We start from the raw sequence: 16,775 nt of genomic DNA, 5'->3' as shown, positions 1-16,775 counted from the left end.
AGTACACGAGAGGCGGGGGCCTCGCCCTCGGGAGCAAACAGACCAGAGGCGGGTGTGCAGCGTGTGCGCTCGACACGCGGTTTATTACCATTCCTTTCCGGGGGGCACGCGTAGCAAGTAACCCCATGCCCAGAGCAGATCTAAAGGTGTTCGTGGGGGGTCCTGTGAATCACATTTCTGTCTGTGGGGAAGAAGGTGGCGTGAGTTATTGCGGACAGACACGCACATACTGTAAAATCCTGAGTTTATTTAAGGAATCAGCACAGTACAAACGGCCACACGAACTCCAGCTACCGATGCCGCCGCCTCAGGTGCACGCGCGCCTCCCGCACGACGAAGACCTTTAACCCCAGAGCCTTCTTGATCCCAAGGCCGCGTGCAATTAGGCAGAACATCAACAAGACACACGACCCAGCTGTGCGCGCGTTGGTGTGGCGAGCGGCTCACGCGGTCACCTCAAACACGCGCACCGCAGAGGAAGCCCAGACGCAACACCGCACGCGTCACAAGGATTCACATTATCCACGGGGGCCTCGCGTCGCTCCCTTCGCGGCCCCTCCGCCAAGCCCAGGCCGGCCGACGGAGGGAAGCTTCTTCCAGGAAGTGGCCTTACGTTTATGCACGTGCCACGAGAGGATCGCACGACTGTGGCTCTTACGTGTCCTCCTGTCTCGGGGGCCCCGGAGGGCTTCCCGCATCCAGGCCGGTCCTCTCCCCGTGCCCGGGCTCCCCTGGGTCCGCAGGCGTGGAAGCGCCGGCCCTGCACACAGGGACGCCAGCTCGGGACCCTCCCGACGGCCTCCGATGGCCCCCGCACCCTGACGCCGTCTGCACATCAGGATGCGTCCGCCGGGGCAAGAACAGGCTGCGGACCGCGATGCGCACGGAGGACCGGCAGGGGTGGAGGACTGGCTGGCAGCACGCTGAGGGCAGGCGGGCTCCTGTCCCGGCGGCAGCGAGCTCGGGGTGACGGGAGCTCAGGCAGCAACGTGGGCCCTCGAGGGAGAGACACCGGCTGGCACCTCTCCAAACGCTCGCATCACCAGACTCGGCAGCCGAACGAGCACAGGATCTCAGTAGGAAAATTACACACTGAGAAACTATTACGTTGTCATAATTCACGATTCCCAGGCCCCGGGAAACAGCTCGCCCTCTGTCATCAACCCCAGAACCATCGCCACGACAAGAAGATGCCAGGGGCCCCTCCCCATGGGAGCACCCCGGCAGCACAGAGGGACAGCCAGGCTCAAGACCGCCCGGGGCCCCGGGGAGGAGGCCGGCCGCGGAGGGAGCGCCTTCAGGTCGCGGCCTCCAGGAACTCCGAGGTGAACACGGCTTCCGCATAGTCCTCACACGCGTCCTCCAGCTCCGCAGCCACGGCCCCCAGAGCCTCGTCTACCAGCTCGTCGGAGAAGCTGGAAGACAAACAACACGGCTGGACGCGTACGGCCACGGGAGCCGGGACTCACCCGGCGGGCGGCCCCGAGCCTCACAGGCGAATCTGAGAGGCCCCGCTTTCCCAGATCCGGGCCCAGCGTCCACGCTCTGTGCGCAGCGCCCCCCCAGGGCACCTCCTCGGACACAGGGACCCCCAACGCTGCCACTGACGGGACACGTGCTCACGTCTGCCAAAGGTCCACACGGTGCCCGTTCTGGGGCGGGATCCGCCGCCCGCCTCTCCGGACCCCCCGCCAGTCTGCGGGCGTCCCTCGGCCTTTCGCGACCTTGACATTTTCCAAAAGAGCAAGGAGGCCTTTATTTGTGGAACGTCCCTCAATGTGGGCTTGTGTGAGGTTTCTTCGCGGTCACTCAGGCCACAGGAGGGACGCTCATCCCTCTGCATCCGGCCGGCTCCCTGGCTCCCCCGTCCCCCGCTGGCCCTGGCTCCCGTCAGACGGCGGTGGGGAGGCGCTCTCCCTGCCGGACGGACACGCACCCTCCCCGCCCTCCCTCCCCCACTGCCAGCGGCTCGGCCTCGCAGACTCCGGGCATCCCCGCCTGTGATCGGCTCCCGGTCATTTGTGCAGATACTGATCCCCTGACACTCACACCCCACACAGGCCGCCAGCGCCCATCCCACCGCCACTCCTGGGTCCCCTCGACTGCCCCCTGGTCCTCCGACCCCTCCTTCCTGACTCGGCGTCACGGTTGGGCCGTCGTGCCCGCTCCCAGCCCCCCGTCCGGCCGTATCCCCGAGGGGAGAACGGCGCTCGGGAGCCCGTGTGCCCTGTGCTCCTGAAGGAGAAGGTCCGCAGTGTGGAGGCCTTCTCAGCAGATGGGCCAGACGGACACACGGACACATACCACGTGCACCCCGTATCCACGAGGGCTGCAAACTCCCCAGCTCAGCGGACAACTCGCTCTGGCCTCCCCGTCAGGTGCGTGGACGCACACACTAACCCCTCGACCCTGCAACAGGCCAAAGCAGCCGTCAAGCCCGGGCCACCGTGCGAGATGCCCACAGAGCGGAAACTAAGGTGTGTCCACTGTTCTTCCGTCTCTACCGAGGGCGCACACGCCACGTTCAAAGCTGCTCAGACGCGTTGCCATCTGCCCGTTTCCCGAGATCGTTAGTGACGGGAATACCGTGAGGTCTGCGTTTCCGGGGTGGGGGTTCCCCTGACCTCGCCAGTTTGGAGGGATGGACACGGGTCCCACGGGCAGAGTCATGCAGGCGAGGCAAACGTTTAATGTAACTGATACATCGGAGCTCCTGCCAGTAAAACAGAGTATCTTCTTGTTGCCCATTTGCTCTTTCTCCTGTCTCTGGGTTCCGTGGGTTTCTATGACCCTTTCTTCTCGTTGCTACCCTGGACGCTGCACATTCTGCTCCCGTGTTACCGGCCATCCTGCGTTTCTGTGGGCACGCCGCCGTCGAGCCTGACCACGGACGTTCTTACCGTCTCCCCAGACGAGCCCAGAGGCTCGGCACTCTGCACTCCTCCTGCCGCGACGCTGGTGGGTGTCATCATGAGCACGTGCGCCCCGCCACCGCGCAGTCCCCCACGTGCTGACCCCTCCCCTGGCACCACTCCTGCTCTGCCTGAGAATTGCCCGTTCGCCATTTCCCACGGCGAAGCGGCCGGTGACAAAGTCCTCGCTTCGCTCGTCTGGAACCCTTTTACGTCCGCGACACACCGAGCTCCAGAACGGCGGCCCTCTTCCCTCTTCCCTTCAGAAGACGCCACATCCTCCGGCCTCCGGCTTTCTGCTTCCCATTCTTCCCTCCTCCAAATGATTTTAACGTTTCCTGGCTTTGACCTCTCAAGAATGCTGTAATATGCACCTATGTGTGGATTTCTTCTCACTCTTCCGTTCAGGGCTTGTAGACCTTCTGGAAGCCACGGTCCCTCTGAGGTTCCAGCTGCATGTGCAGCGCCCCCGGGCCCTGCCCTCCCCTCTGCGTCCTGACGCCCGGAGTGCCGCCCTCGGGGGCCCAGTCACACGTGAGGAGCGTCCACAGGTGACCGCAGCGAGGCCTGGGCTCCCCGCTCCGGGCTCCATCTGAAAAGGGCCTCAAGAGGGCCCACGTGCCCTCTGGGCTGACCACGGGGGGGACCCCGGCCCGCGGCTCTCCGTCAGCTAAGTAGCTTGCGATGCCGTCGAGCACACGCTCTGCCTGTCGTGAGCGGGACGTGGTCCAGACTCCCGGGGGCACCACGACCAGAATCACCCACTGTGCTTTCGACATTCCTGGCACTCGCCCGCCCCAAACTACGAGACAAATGGAAAGGTGCCCCCATGCGTCCAGACGCCCCGGGTACCGTACCTGTTTCCTTCCTGCTTCCGCCTGCCCGCCGTCCCTCCGCGGCCCTCCGTCCTCCCTCCACCGGGCTGGGCGCTCCCTACGCTCACTGAAGCGCTCCTCGCGTGGAGATGGCTTCCCAAGCCCCGTCTTCCCGCGCTGGCAACACAAGCCTCCCAGGAGCTCGGAGAGGAACGCCGCCCGGCAACCGAATTTCCGGACACGGCCCGTGAACGTGTCTCCACTCTGCCCTCTCATTCCATGGGCAGCTTAGCGGAGCACAGAACTCGAGGGGAGATTTTGGGGGATGCTCTGATACCTTCTAGTGGTGTCCTCCTGAAAACGACATGCCGTTCCTCTTTCTGATTCTTGAAGGGGCCCAAGGGACTCCCCGGAAACTTCTGTCACCCGCTCCTCACATGGGATGCTCACACGCCTTTCCATAATGATGCCCCGAGGTGCACTCTGCGCGCTCTGTGCCCTCGCTCCTCACTCACCCGCTCACCGCGGGCAGCCGGCCTCCGGGAGGGCTTCCTACCGCGTTTCCCTCAAAGTCTCCCTCCCCTCCCTTCCCTGTTCTCACGGATGCACCTCCACCGTCAGATGCTGCCACCACAGGCTGAACATCTGTGTCCCCGCAAAGGAAGCCTGTCAGAGCCTCAGCCCCAGGTGGCGGACTGGCGCCTAGGCCCCTGCAGGAAGGGGACCTGGGGGGACGGCCACCACCTCTCCAGAGAGCAGGCCGCCCGCACACCCGGCCTCAGACGTCCCCCATTCCGGCTGCTGAAGCCACAGCTCCGTGACGTCTCCTGGACTTGCGACTCCTAGAACCCGCGAATTTTTAAAATCTTGTTTTTCTACTGCCTGTTTGCTTTGTTCTACTTCTGAGAGGTTTGGCTTTTTTCTTAAAGCTCTCCAGTGACTTTGGCCGCGATACTTTAACTTCTTAGAACTTACTTCCATTCTTCAGGAGCTCCTTTTTCACGGTATCCTGGGCGCGTTTCCCGGTGTGACCGCGTCCTTTACTCCTGAGGACGCTCACTCTGGTTTGTTTGGTTTGAAGCCTCACCCTGCTTCTCAGAGTCCGCCCGACCTTTCCACTCACCTGCACCCACACCTCCACCCGTGGCTGCCCGGCGCCCCTCGTCCCTGGTCTCCGCGGCACTCCCAGCGGCTGGGCCTTCTACCACCCGCCTAGCTGCGCGAAGGCTTCCAACGCCCCTGCTCTCCCATTTGCCGTCATTCATGGCTTCACGCCAAGTCCAAGTACTGCCAACAGTGGACGGAGGAGAGGGGCGAGTCTGCAGGCGGGGCCTCCCCGCTCCGCTCCCGCAGCGCAGCCACCACCCCGCTCCACCCCCACGAGGGAAGGAAGCTCGTGCTCGGAAAAAATACGCCAGCGATGTGAACGCAGCCCCTCCGTGAGCTCACGCTTGGCTCCTGGTTCCCAGGCGGAGGCCACGACACCGTACTGACCTCTCGGCCATCAGCCATGGGTCGAAGGCACCCACGGCCTCGTGCGCCACCAGGCGGAGGTACTTCTCGAAGCGGCTACAGTAGTCGCTGATGCTGTGCCGTAGGCCCGGGGGCACCTGCAGGGCGACCCGGCCTTCCTTCTGTGGACTCTCCTCTGGAAGGGGCACAAGGGGAGCCCCTCTCTTCTCAGGCCCCTCGTCAGTCCCCACACTTTCATCCAGGGAACTGAGAGAAAGAAGAAAGGAGAGCATTCAGATCACCGTACACAGGCTGAGTGGTTCCTTCCGCCCGACGCACGGACCGGCGAAGGTCGGTCTCCTTCCACCTGAACGAACCCAACACCCCCCACCGTGCCCTGACCACCCACGGGGTGGCGGGAGCCCCTGTCCCGGAGGCCAGAGTGCTCGAAGCAGGTCTGCAGTAGGACGGGCACGGCCCCGGGGCCCCACGATGCTGCACCAGGAAAGACGAGCCAGGGGACAGTGGTGCCGCCCGCCAAGATGGCACGGGGCCTTCCTGGAGAGCTCGGGGAGGTCGGGCCCTGTCTTGTGGGAATCAAAGGGCCCTGACGCTTCACCAGAGGCAAGCCAGCGCGCGGACACGGGTCTGACGCGGGTCTCAGTGCCACTCACTTGCCGTTCTGGGGTCTTTCCAACACGATGTTCACGTCTGGGTCTTTGCGAGCTGGGGTCTTTGTGATCCTGATTGGATGAGGAGAAAGAGGCCTTTCACTTACTGCTGGGAGCTCTAGAAGAGAGGCAGACAGTGACCACACAGAGAGAAGAGCGGCGTGCTTCCCAGGCCCGTCTCTGAAACCTGACCGGGGTGGCCGGCCGTGCAAAAATGCTCTGGTTTGCAAAGAAAAGGCGAATTTAAAGTCACAAGAGCCTCAGGAGCTCGGAGGACGCTCCATGACAGGGTCAGTGCGAAGCCCCAGGTTCTGCAGGCCCCGTTAGGACCACCGTTCGAGGAGGCTTGAGCACGTGGGTTTGTGTTTTAACCTTTAAACGGTTTCATTACTGGGGAGGGAAAAAAGCATTCACATCTCAACACTTAATTAGCTGCTGGGAAAAATCTGCAACAACAGTCAAAACATTAACTTATTACCTAGACCCCACAGGCTCGACAGCTCTTGCGAGCTTTGGGTCATTCAAAATTTTAAGTGTATTTCAAGTACAGGAAGAAAACGCGTGGCCCTCAGGTAAGTCGGAGTCACTCGGATATGCCTATAGTTTCCCACGTGCCGGAGATGCCACGCCCCCATCAGCATTTGTCAAAATCCCGAGGACAGCTCTTTGCACGAAGAGAGGACAAGAGCAGGATTAGACGCTCAGTGTGGTTCTGTCTTACAACGAGCACACAACCAGAGCGACAGAAACTGGGTTCCTCCTGGGACTCCCCAAGCCTGCAGGTGTCCCTCTCGGGCTCCACCGCGCTCCTGGCCGGGGCACACCCAGCCTCGCACACTCATCGGCGGCGACGAGTAACTACACTGTCCTTGAAACAACCACACGGAGTCCTGGGGAAGACCAGCTTCCGCACAGTGCAACCCTGCTCCGCGGCCAGGAGCCAAACCGTCCGCGGAGTGAACCGCCCTCGGCGCCCCCTCTGCTCCCACGCCAACAAACACCGGATGCCACGGACTCACGAATACGCAGTGGCCCGCACGGAAGAGGAGAGTCTGGCCTCAAATCTGTGGCTTAGCTGGGAGATGAGATCCGTCCACCAGTGACCCTGACACGACAGGCGTCCACGGGAGCGTGCAGGCCAGGGAGGGAGGAAGGAGCCGAGCTCCAGAGCGGGGCAGGCAGTGGCTCCGTGGCTGTGTGAGGTCACAGTGACGGCTGGAGGGCAGACACAGCCACGGAGCAGAGGGCAGGGGCTTGAGAATCACAGAAGACACAAGACAGCGCTGTGCGTAGCGGCTCATCTTTCTGTCACGATGTGGCCTGGCCAGCGCCTTCCCCAAGATGGTACCCTGCACCCCTATTTTAAAAGAGCGGGACGTGACACGGCTCGGCGGCAGGCCTCCCGCACCCCGACGCTCCGCGCCCACGGCCACGAGGCCACCACGGATGAGTGACACTCCAGCTGCCGCTGTGACAGGAGCCCAGCAACTGTCTCCGTCTGCAGAAGGGGGACAGAAGGGCACGTCTTCTGTACAGACGGCTGCAGAACAGAGGGCTGTCCGTTAGGAGAACAGAACACGGACCTGCACCTCCACCTCACGTCACAGGCCCACTTTCACTCGAGACGGACCGCAACCCCACACACAACGGCTAAACCCATAAAGCTTCTAGAAGAAAACAGGACACCCCCTCTCAATTTGGGGGTAGGCAAAGGTTTCTTAGGTCAAAAAAGAAAAAGAAAAATTGGTGTTAGACGTTTTAAAGCAAGAAATGTCCTCCTGTGACAAACTACATCTGAGAAAATAGGGGGAAATACTGGCAAACACCCGTCCGAGGAGACTCGGAGCTGTGGGGGCCGGGCGGGGGTGTGGGGGCTGCTGCCGCACGCACAGGGCTTTTTAGGGGATGAACGTGTTCTGGAGTCAGACGGCTCTGCAAACACGAGAAACCACTGAGCTGTGTGCTCTGAAGGGTGAGTCTACGGAGTGTGGATCACATCTCAGTAAAGCCAGACAATGTACATATTTGACAAAGAACTTGCCTCAGAACGTTCACACAAAGAACCCCTGCGGATCAAAACCGAAAGACAACCCAATTTTTAAAAATCTACAAAATATGTGGATGCCTCATGAAGACAGACACACCACTGGCTGATAATCACATAAAAATGTTCCAAACATCATCATTCAGCAAGGAAATGAAATTAAAACCATGATGAGACATCAGTCCACGCCCATCCCACGGGGACAATCACAGACCACCAGCCGCCCTGGGGAAAGGCTTGGCAGTTTTCTACAAAGTTGAACACACACCTGTCCCGGGACCTGGCAAGTCTGCTCAGGTGTTTATCCAAGAGAAATAAAGACTTATGTCCACACAAGACCACACACGAACGTGCTCACAGCACACCGATTCCTCATAGCCCCAAGCTGGACAGAACCAGGTGTGGATCCACAGGCAGGTGGATGAATCAGAGGCATGTCCGCACACGGGAACCCCACTGTGTCTCCGTCTGTCAAAACCCATCTAAGGACACAATTAATATCTGTGCTTTTTATCACATGTAAATTCTATCTCAAAAGGAAAAAGAGCCACAGAGAAACAGGACACTCTGGCTGCGGGTACACACGCCGCAAGGTTCGGGGTCATGCACACCCACACCTGCACTTCCTCTGAGACGCGCCCAGACACAGGAGGCCTGGCAGGACGCCGGAGCGCGGGCGGGTCCGTGTGTGGCCACCGCCAAAGGTCTGCAACTTCCCTGTACGTCTGAAGCTACAGAATAAATGCAGGGGGAACGCAGCGGGGGGGACACTCACCCGTCTTCCCTTCCTGCATCCAAAGATGAGGATCAGCATAGTCAATTTTATTGTATCTTTGGCGAACTGTCTCCTGGTATTTCTTTAAAGAAAAAAAAGTTTAATTCATGAGAGGAGAGTAGTTTTGTTCACACCAGAGCAGTTCACCCACGTGATGCAGGCGCTCCGCCAGAAACAGGAAGTGAGGCGCGTTTACGAGGCCAAGTCTAAAATTACATGAAGCAATTCATCTAACCTGTCTAACGGAGACCAGCACTGCCCACGAGAACCTGCCGTGACGAGGGACCTGCTCCGTGTGCCACTGACCGCTGACCACTTCAAATGTGAGCCGTGGGCCCCATCTGAATTGACGTTTGAATCGCCCCGCGAGGCTAGAGCCGGCCACCCTGGACGCCGCAGGCCCGGACGGTTACCCCCGGGAAGGGGACCATGCCAGCACTGGGGCGAACGACATCTTCACGTTCCCAAAAACCAACAAAAGACGGTCTTCCCTATGTTTCTACTCAGCAGCAAATCCAAACAGAGACTCAGTCATGGTGCACTTCGACAGGACCGGCTGGGGTGGGGGTCAGGGGACCTGGCGCCCCAGCCCAGCTCCGGCGACCGTAGCCGCACCGCTCACTCCCTCGTTATGCCTCAGGTCCCTGCTCTGGACAGTCCAGGGCCCAGGCTGGGTCCCGCCGGGAGGTCTACACTCAGCACAAAAGCGTTCTGAAGTGGTATCGTGGGAAGTAACAAGGAGGATGGTCTGCGATTTGCGGGGACCCCATGCCGGGGTGGGTGGAGAAGTCACTGGTCCCGGCTCTGGTCCCAGGGCTGTTCCCATCACCAACCAATGACCTCACCTCCTGAGCTCCACGTCCCGTAGGGTGCCGACACCTCACACCTCCTTTCATCCTCAAGGACCCCTGACTTTTAGGGAGCGCAAGTGACTCTCGCGAGGCCCTGCACTGGCTGCAGTTGGGCTGGGATGGACGCCCGGGATGCAGAGGCGTGGGGGGGCGGCCCCAAACCTCACCTCCATCTCCTCCACCCGCAGCATCAGAGTCTCCAGATACGGGCTGTCCCTGCCGTCCCCCACGGGAGCGGAGGCTTCCGACTCCGAGACCCTACGGCGGGTCGTGGCCCAGGGCCCGTGAGTGGCGTCTTCCAAACAGTCCCCCAGCTGGCGAAGGCCGCGGGGCGCACGGTCCACAGCCGCAGCCTGCGAAGCAAGGGAGGAGCAGAGAGGCAATGAAAGACCTGAAGACGGAGAGCAGCCCCGGGCGATCCGCGCACCATCCCCCCTCCCGCAGCAGCGAGTCCAAAGCAGCCCCACGGGCACAGCTGCCATGAGCTGCTCGGACGCGGCCACGAACCAGCTAGCCGACCATAAGCCCCTGCCGGCTGGCAAGGCCAGCGTCCTCCTGGTGCGCCCGGAGAAAGAGCCCGCCAGCGCAGGGTCGGCTCCCGGACGACAGGTCTGTTCTCGTGTGGTTCTATTCATGACATCACGAGCCTCTTCATTCTCTGTCTTCACTCGACACTTTCTACCTTAACCCGGAGAGCTTTACTAGCTTCTCTTGACTTCGTATTCTTTATGTTCACAAAGCACTTTACAGTTTGCAAAGCGATTTTACACGCTCCAGTTCTTCTGATTCTAAGATAGGTCTATAACCTACTCTGAAAGATGCTCTGCAAGCAATGTCCACGGGAAGTGACGGCCTCAGGCTCTGGAAGGAGCCATCTGTGGGACACGGGGTCCTGGCTCTGCTGCGCCTTTCGGCAGCGCGCACGACCCCTGCGCCTTGCTCTCACCCCCGTCAGGGAGACGGGAACAGTCCTGTCTCAGAGCTGGAAGGGCTCCGTGAGCACGTGCACGTGGGACATGCCGTGAACAGTTCCCGCCACAGCAATTTCAAAATCCTTCTAACGGATCAGAAAAAATATCTATATTAATGGCCAATAAAGATATGAAGAAATGCCCAACCATAAGTTAAGTAAATATCAGCCGAATATTCAGACAACAGAGTTACAAAAAAATCTAGAGCAGAGGAACCCAAGAACACGGGTCTAGTTAATGCAGATGTATTTGCACAGGTCGGATTTTTCATCTACAGAGACCGGAACATCAGGAATACCGTGTGCCCTTGGAAAAGACGAGGAGGCTCTCGACACAGTGATATGGAGCTCACCGGCATATAAAGAAAGAAGCTGGTACCGATGCCCTACGGAGCTCCTTCACAAGATGGTTTAACTTTTATATCATACTTTTGCTTAATTATTGGAATTTTTAGCCATGTGCATATATAACTTTCAACTTAGAAAAAACTGGAGCATTCTGGAAAGCTCCATTTCAGGTGCTGAGCGCATGGCCAGACGAAGATGCAGTACCCCTTCCTGACGGCAGAGACAGTCATGTGGGCAAGTGAACCCGTCGAGAGCTGTACTCCATGTGTGAAGGCCACAAACGTCTCCTCCCTTCTAGAGACGGGGCTTCTGAGAATTGTACAAGTTAACACAGAAAACGCTTCTCTCTACGTCACCATGCTGACTTCAGTGAGTCTCTCTCCCTGTTCGTTTTTATTCAGTTATTTACACACACACCCTCTTCGCGTGCCACCTGGGGACCTCCACGGTGACGCCCACGTCTACCCCAGGACGCTAGCTGCTGACAGAGCTGCTTTCCTTCTCACTCACTCTCCTCAAGACCACCCAGCGCCCAGAGACTGACTCTCACGTGCGAGGCTGGTAGCCCTCAACACGTGGACTCTGCTGACGGCCCTGACGGTCACTCGGGGACGCTGCCCCGGCTGAGACGCTCCGCCAGGAGGGAAGGATCGCCTGGAGGCCGGGCTGCGCGAGGCACGCGGGTGTGCGTGCGCTCCGGGCAGGCTCTCAGCTCCCAGCCTCAGGAGCCTCCTCACCCGCGACTCCACCACGAGATACTGGTGAAGTCACAGCCATGAAGACCACGCACCTGCGTGCAGGCGGGCACCTGCCTGATGCGCAGAGTGGGGACGCGCTCTCCAAATCCTACGTCACCGGGCTGGTGCGGCTTCGTCCCGCTACCTCTCACCCTGACCCTGCACGCCGGCTCGGCCCCATGTTGCTCTGAGCGCAAACAGCTGCTTTCCAACCCGGCAGAGTCTCAGTGCGTCGGCCTGCAGCTCCCACCCACAGCCCGAGCCCCGGCGGGACAGGATCGTCCCACACATGCCGGACATGTCCTCCAGGGGGACATGCAGGGGTGCCCAACCACAACACGTGCCCTCGTGCTTCTCACCTCTTACCGCTTCCTGTCTGCTAGGCCAGGTCCTGGTCACTGTCCGGCACTCAAAACGTGCCTGCCGAACAGTGAGCATCGGGCCCGTCGTGAGCAAAGCCAGGCCACGTGGCAGGACGAGAGGACAGCTGCTCTCCGGCCTCAGGGCCGTGCTCGGGAGAGGACAGAGCCGCACACAGACCCCTGTGGCTCCAGAGAGTTCCGTCGTAAATGTCAACAAGCCAAGAGGAACTGTCACTTCCCCCTTCCTGAGCAGGGTCCCCCGCGCCCACAGGAACCCGTGTCCTTCCCTCGCCACCCAGCACGCTCTCACGACAGGACAGCGGTGTCTGCAGGAACGCCACTGCGCACGCACCTCCTCCGTGGGCTGGGCGGTCGCCGTGTCTGCTGACAGCTGGTCCCTCAGCTGAGGATCTGCTTCCAGAGAAGAGTTGACTCTCTGCTAAAACAGACAAGCGTGATCCATCAATTATCAAAACCTACAACCCACGTTGGTACAGACCGCTACGAGATTAACTTGTGCACGGAGCCGCTCATCGGCTTCGGCTACGTCAGGCTCTGCAGCAATTCCCAGCCCGTGTGCTCGTGAAAACAAAGGCCGTGTGTTGATCTTGGCTTTCTGTCCCCTTTGGAAACACGGTCCGAGTAGCTGTGTGTCTTTAGGCAATCACCCCGCATCTGTTCCAGCTCCCTCACCAATGAAACAAGGGGGCAGACGGTTCTCTGCTCCTGACATGTCCGGGACCCTCATAATAAGCACACGCTCCTTACACCAGAGCTACAGATTTCAGTGGCCGCTCAGGGACCCAGAACATCGTTCGTTCCACGTAAGATGAGGATACCCCGTGGCCTCCATGTCCACAAAGACGAGACTACTTCCAGCCTGCCGCCCACGGGAGGGGGTGCCTGCTGATGACACTGCACATTCCCCGCTCCTCCTCGAGGAAGAGAGAGGGACATCCGTGCAAAGGCACTCACCCGCGGGAAACAGTGCCAATCGCTCCCAAGCACGGAGGTGGGGGAGCCCGGGACACGTGCAGGGGCAGCCAATGGAACGCTGACAGCACCAACAGATCTAGTTCATTAACAACGGAAGCCGGGGCCTAAACTCACTCCCCAAATAAAATCTCCCCCTTCTCAAAAGTGGGACTTTCCCTCTCTTCCCTTGTGTTGGTCCCTCATGTGCACTGAAGACCCATCAGTGGCCCCAGAGGGGCTGGGCAGTGCCGCACCCGACCACACAGCGCAGCTCGGCAGGGCAGCCCCCAGCCGCCAGGCGGACGCGCGGCCTCACGAAGGGCCTCCTTTTATTCCAGAGCTTCCAAAGGCAAGTGACCGGATTACCTGGGCCTTGACCAGGAGAGGCTTCAAACGCTCCAGGACCAGCTTCTCGACCTTGTCTGCTAACTGGGTGTCCGAGACACTATGCAGAAATAAAATCACAATTAAAATCAAAAGCAAGAAAATACCCTATTTTGTATATTCAGGTACTACTCCAAGTGGAGGAAAAGCAAACGTGTATGAAGCCCCAGAGTGCCTCTAATCTCGGCGGCCCCGTGACGTCTCGGGGCTCTTGTTAAAGAGCAGACCCGCAGGAGGCCGTGACGCTGCATTTCCAGCGAGCACCCAGGTGCTGCACCACCACCGCTCAGGACCCGCTGAGGGCGCCTCCGAACGTCTCAGTGGGTACGTTAGGTCCAAAGAATTATGGCCGGACAGAAGACTGAACCAATCAAACTAATCTTGTTCCCTTTCCAAACTCCGCTTTAACGGAGCCAGACACAAACCCAGAGACAAGGGGAAAATGGTGCTGGAAAGCAGGACAGCCTGGTAACCAACGGCGCTGAGCGGACCAAGCTGAATTCTAGGCCGGTCACGGGGAAAGCGGAGAGGCCACGCGCGTGCCCTGCTGACTTCACGGCACACGGCTGGTGGGACCAGGCACGTGGGGGCCTGGGGGCGGCCTAAATGTGGGAGACAGGAGCTTGGTGACGTCTGAGAAGTGAGACCCTGGGGCCCCTCTCCAACTCAGAGAGGTCTGGTTGCTCCTCCCCTGGAGCCCTGTGGACCTGCAGGCAGGCTGGCCGCTCCCGGGACGCTGGCAGCCTGATGCTCACCGTCCGGGCGCGAGACCACACCCCTCTGCCCTGGACGCCCTGACCCGCCCCGAGGGAAGGACTAACCGACTCGCGAGCAGCGTAGCCACACCCCGGAGTAAAGCTCAGGCCCAGCAGCCCTCCTGGCGGACGGCGCCGGAACGGCACGTCTCTGGGAGGAAATCCACACACGGAGCCGCAGCTGCTGTCCGGCACAGAAACTGGCTCAGGATGGACCGCAGACGTGAGAACACGGCCACAGGAGCAGACCGCTTAGGAGAGCGCACAGACACTCTCTGGGGCCCCAGCGTTGGCCAGGGCTTCTGAGACCAGTCCCAGAACAAGACCCACCGTCAGATAAAACGTCGATGAACTGATCTTAGTCAAAACCCGAAACGACTTCTTCGTCGAGAGACTCCGCTAGGAAGCTCACACACAGGCCCCAGCTGCTGAATGTCTGACACCAGCTCACGCCCAGGACACACTAAACAGCCTCAGAAATCAACACAACAGACGCTTCACATCCCCAGCCGACTGCAAGGAAACACAGCCGAAAACCACAAAGCACCACCACGTTCTCACCGAGTGGCTAGAATTAGCAGACAGACACCGGCAAACATCAGCCAAGTCGGGGAACAGACACCAAACACGGGGCGCCGCCGCAAGTCCACGTGCCCCTCCGCCCCGCACGAGGACTTGCCCGTGACCCGGCCTGTGTCCGCAAACCGTCAGGGACACGTCCGTAGGGGGCACATTTATGGGTGGGGGCGATGAGAAGATGAACGGAGGAGTCGGGACGGTGGTTCGCTCTGGGGGAGGAGCGGGTGACGGAGGAGGGACCGAGGAGGGACATGCGGTGAGGGCCCATTCCCTGATTAGAGATGCTGGCGCATGGACGTTCCTTTTGTAGTATTCTGGGCTGTAGGCGTGCATTTATCACGTGGGACCACCCAAAGGGATGACAGGGCACGGCGGGCTACCGTCTTGCTATCTGGCCGAGGGACAGTGGGGGGGGTCTCAGGGCTCCTCCTAAAGGCCAGCAGCCAGAGGAATGGGAATGGATGCCTCACCGGGGGACCATGCTGGGCAGTTACCTTGTGAGGTGGGCTGGAGGGCCTGGGAGCGCCAGCAGGGGAGTAAGACCCTTCCGGCCCTAAGGCTCTGCGATTGCGTCGTTAAGATTTATTTACCTGAGAGAGACCGCGTGTGTGTGGGTGGGGGAGGGGCCGAGGGAGAGACAGCATCTCAGGCAGAGTCCTCACTGAGCAAGAAGCCCGACGCGGCCTTTGTCCCAGGACCCAGAGACCATGACCTGAGCCGAAACCAAGAGTCAGACGCTCAAGCGACTGCACCAGCCGGATGGCCCTGTGATTGTGTAGCTTGAAACCTTAACTACAGAGGAAAGAAATCGGGGCCTGTCGCGTGCGAGCCAGAGCCCTCCCAGCCAGGGAACGAGCGTCTGCCGTGATGGGTGACAGAACACACGTGTGGGTGACCGCAGGGTGAGTTACGATCAGAGTCGGGAACAGCCCATCACGGCATCAGAGTGCCAACACCACCTCAGACTTGAAGCGTGCGGCCGGGCGGTAACTCTACATTCGAGTCGACCCTGAGGCCAAGTACCTGCACGCTCACCCGCATGACCAGACACACGTCCGCCTCCTCCCGCCCAGAGCAGAGCACCCGGCAAGGCCAACCTCTCAGCTCCCCCAATCCGCCGACGTCCGTTCAGTATCTAACTCCACAAAAGGAATACTTCGTAGCAAAGCTACTGCCTACGAGCCCGCGGGCACGCGTTCATCCGGCGAGGCCAGGCCGACGCGGTCCGGGGTCCAAGCGCCCAGACCAGCTGCAGCAGGCGACTCCTGCTCAGAAGCAAAGCCCCACCTCAAGTCCAGCTTCTACCCATTCCTGCAGTCCCTCCATCCTGCCAGAGTCGGCAGCGAGCGCAGCGAGCCTCTCGGGGACAGTGCCGAAGACACTGTCCGTGCGCTCCGCCGGGGGCTGCCCAGGTGCACACAGCCCCCCGACCCGGGAAGTGGCCGCCGCTCTCCCACCTGGGACACGGGGGCTCACCTCTGCCTCTGCGTCTTGTCCGAGCCCTCAGCTTTCAGTTCTTGCAGCTCCTTCAAGGTTTTACAAGCTTCAGCGTCAAGCCAAGCGAGTCTGGTGGACAGTAAACAGACTCAGACCACCCGCCTCGCCCCCCAGGCCGCCGTCCCCACCGCCACGCCAGGGTCAGGGTCGGGGCGCCGGGGCTGGGCTCCGCAGGCACCACCACCTCCCACCTCCACCGCTGGAGCTCCTCACGTGGGGCGCGGTGCTGACGCACTCCCGGGTAGCGTGGACAGCCACCAAAACCGCCCATGAGTATTCTCAAGAAAGAGAGCCATCGCTGTTCTTAGGATTTCCTGTTCGACCATAAAATAAAGCTGCTGCTGGATCTTCGAGTTTAGAAGGAGGACACAGGCACATAAAGCCAGAAAGGAAACGCTAACTCTGCACAACCTCAGAGCTCGGGGGGCTCTGAGTCCTTCAGTCTAGGATGCGTGACTAGCATCCACTTACACAACAGCCCACACTCATTTTTGCTTTCCCACAATGCAAGAACAATCTCGGCCACACAAATGCAGAGCTCCCTCCGGAATGTTCTCACCTCACCCCCGATTCGAGCCTCTTCCTGGGCCCACGAAGCCCAGCTCTCTGCAGCAGGAAGCAGCCCGTCCCCTTCCAGCCCTCCATTCT

General features: G+C 60.2%; 1 protein-coding gene across 2 annotated transcripts in view; it reads right to left on the bottom strand.

The window, feature by feature from the left end:
- Nucleotides 1–233: 233 nt before the first annotated feature.
- Nucleotides 234–16,775, bottom strand: part of KIAA0753 (KIAA0753 ortholog) — a 42,849-nt gene continuing 26,307 nt past the window's right edge. The window contains exons 11-18 of one of the 2 annotated variants that reach the window (XM_021694791.1): nucleotides 16,107–16,196; nucleotides 13,279–13,357; nucleotides 12,290–12,376; nucleotides 9,688–9,873; nucleotides 8,670–8,751; nucleotides 5,854–5,968; nucleotides 5,222–5,446; nucleotides 234–1,415 (exon numbers count right to left, since the gene is read on the bottom strand). In XM_021694791.1, the coding sequence (XP_021550466.1) occupies nucleotides 1,298–1,415; nucleotides 5,222–5,446; nucleotides 5,854–5,968; nucleotides 8,670–8,751; nucleotides 9,688–9,873; nucleotides 12,290–12,376; nucleotides 13,279–13,357; nucleotides 16,107–16,196 (982 nt within the window). In that variant the 3' untranslated portion in view covers nucleotides 234–1,297. Of the gene's footprint in view, nucleotides 1,416–5,221; nucleotides 5,447–5,853; nucleotides 5,969–8,669; nucleotides 8,752–9,687; nucleotides 9,874–12,289; nucleotides 12,377–13,278; nucleotides 13,358–16,106; nucleotides 16,197–16,775 lie in introns of those variants that run through there. The other variant, XM_021694792.2, reaches the window with a different exon arrangement.

The sequence above is a fragment of the Neomonachus schauinslandi genome, chromosome 15 (assembly GCF_002201575.2).
Source record: "Neomonachus schauinslandi chromosome 15, ASM220157v2, whole genome shotgun sequence".
Classification (NCBI taxonomy): domain Eukaryota; kingdom Metazoa; phylum Chordata; class Mammalia; order Carnivora; family Phocidae; genus Neomonachus; species Neomonachus schauinslandi.
This window is presented reverse-complemented; position numbering and strand designations above follow the sequence as displayed.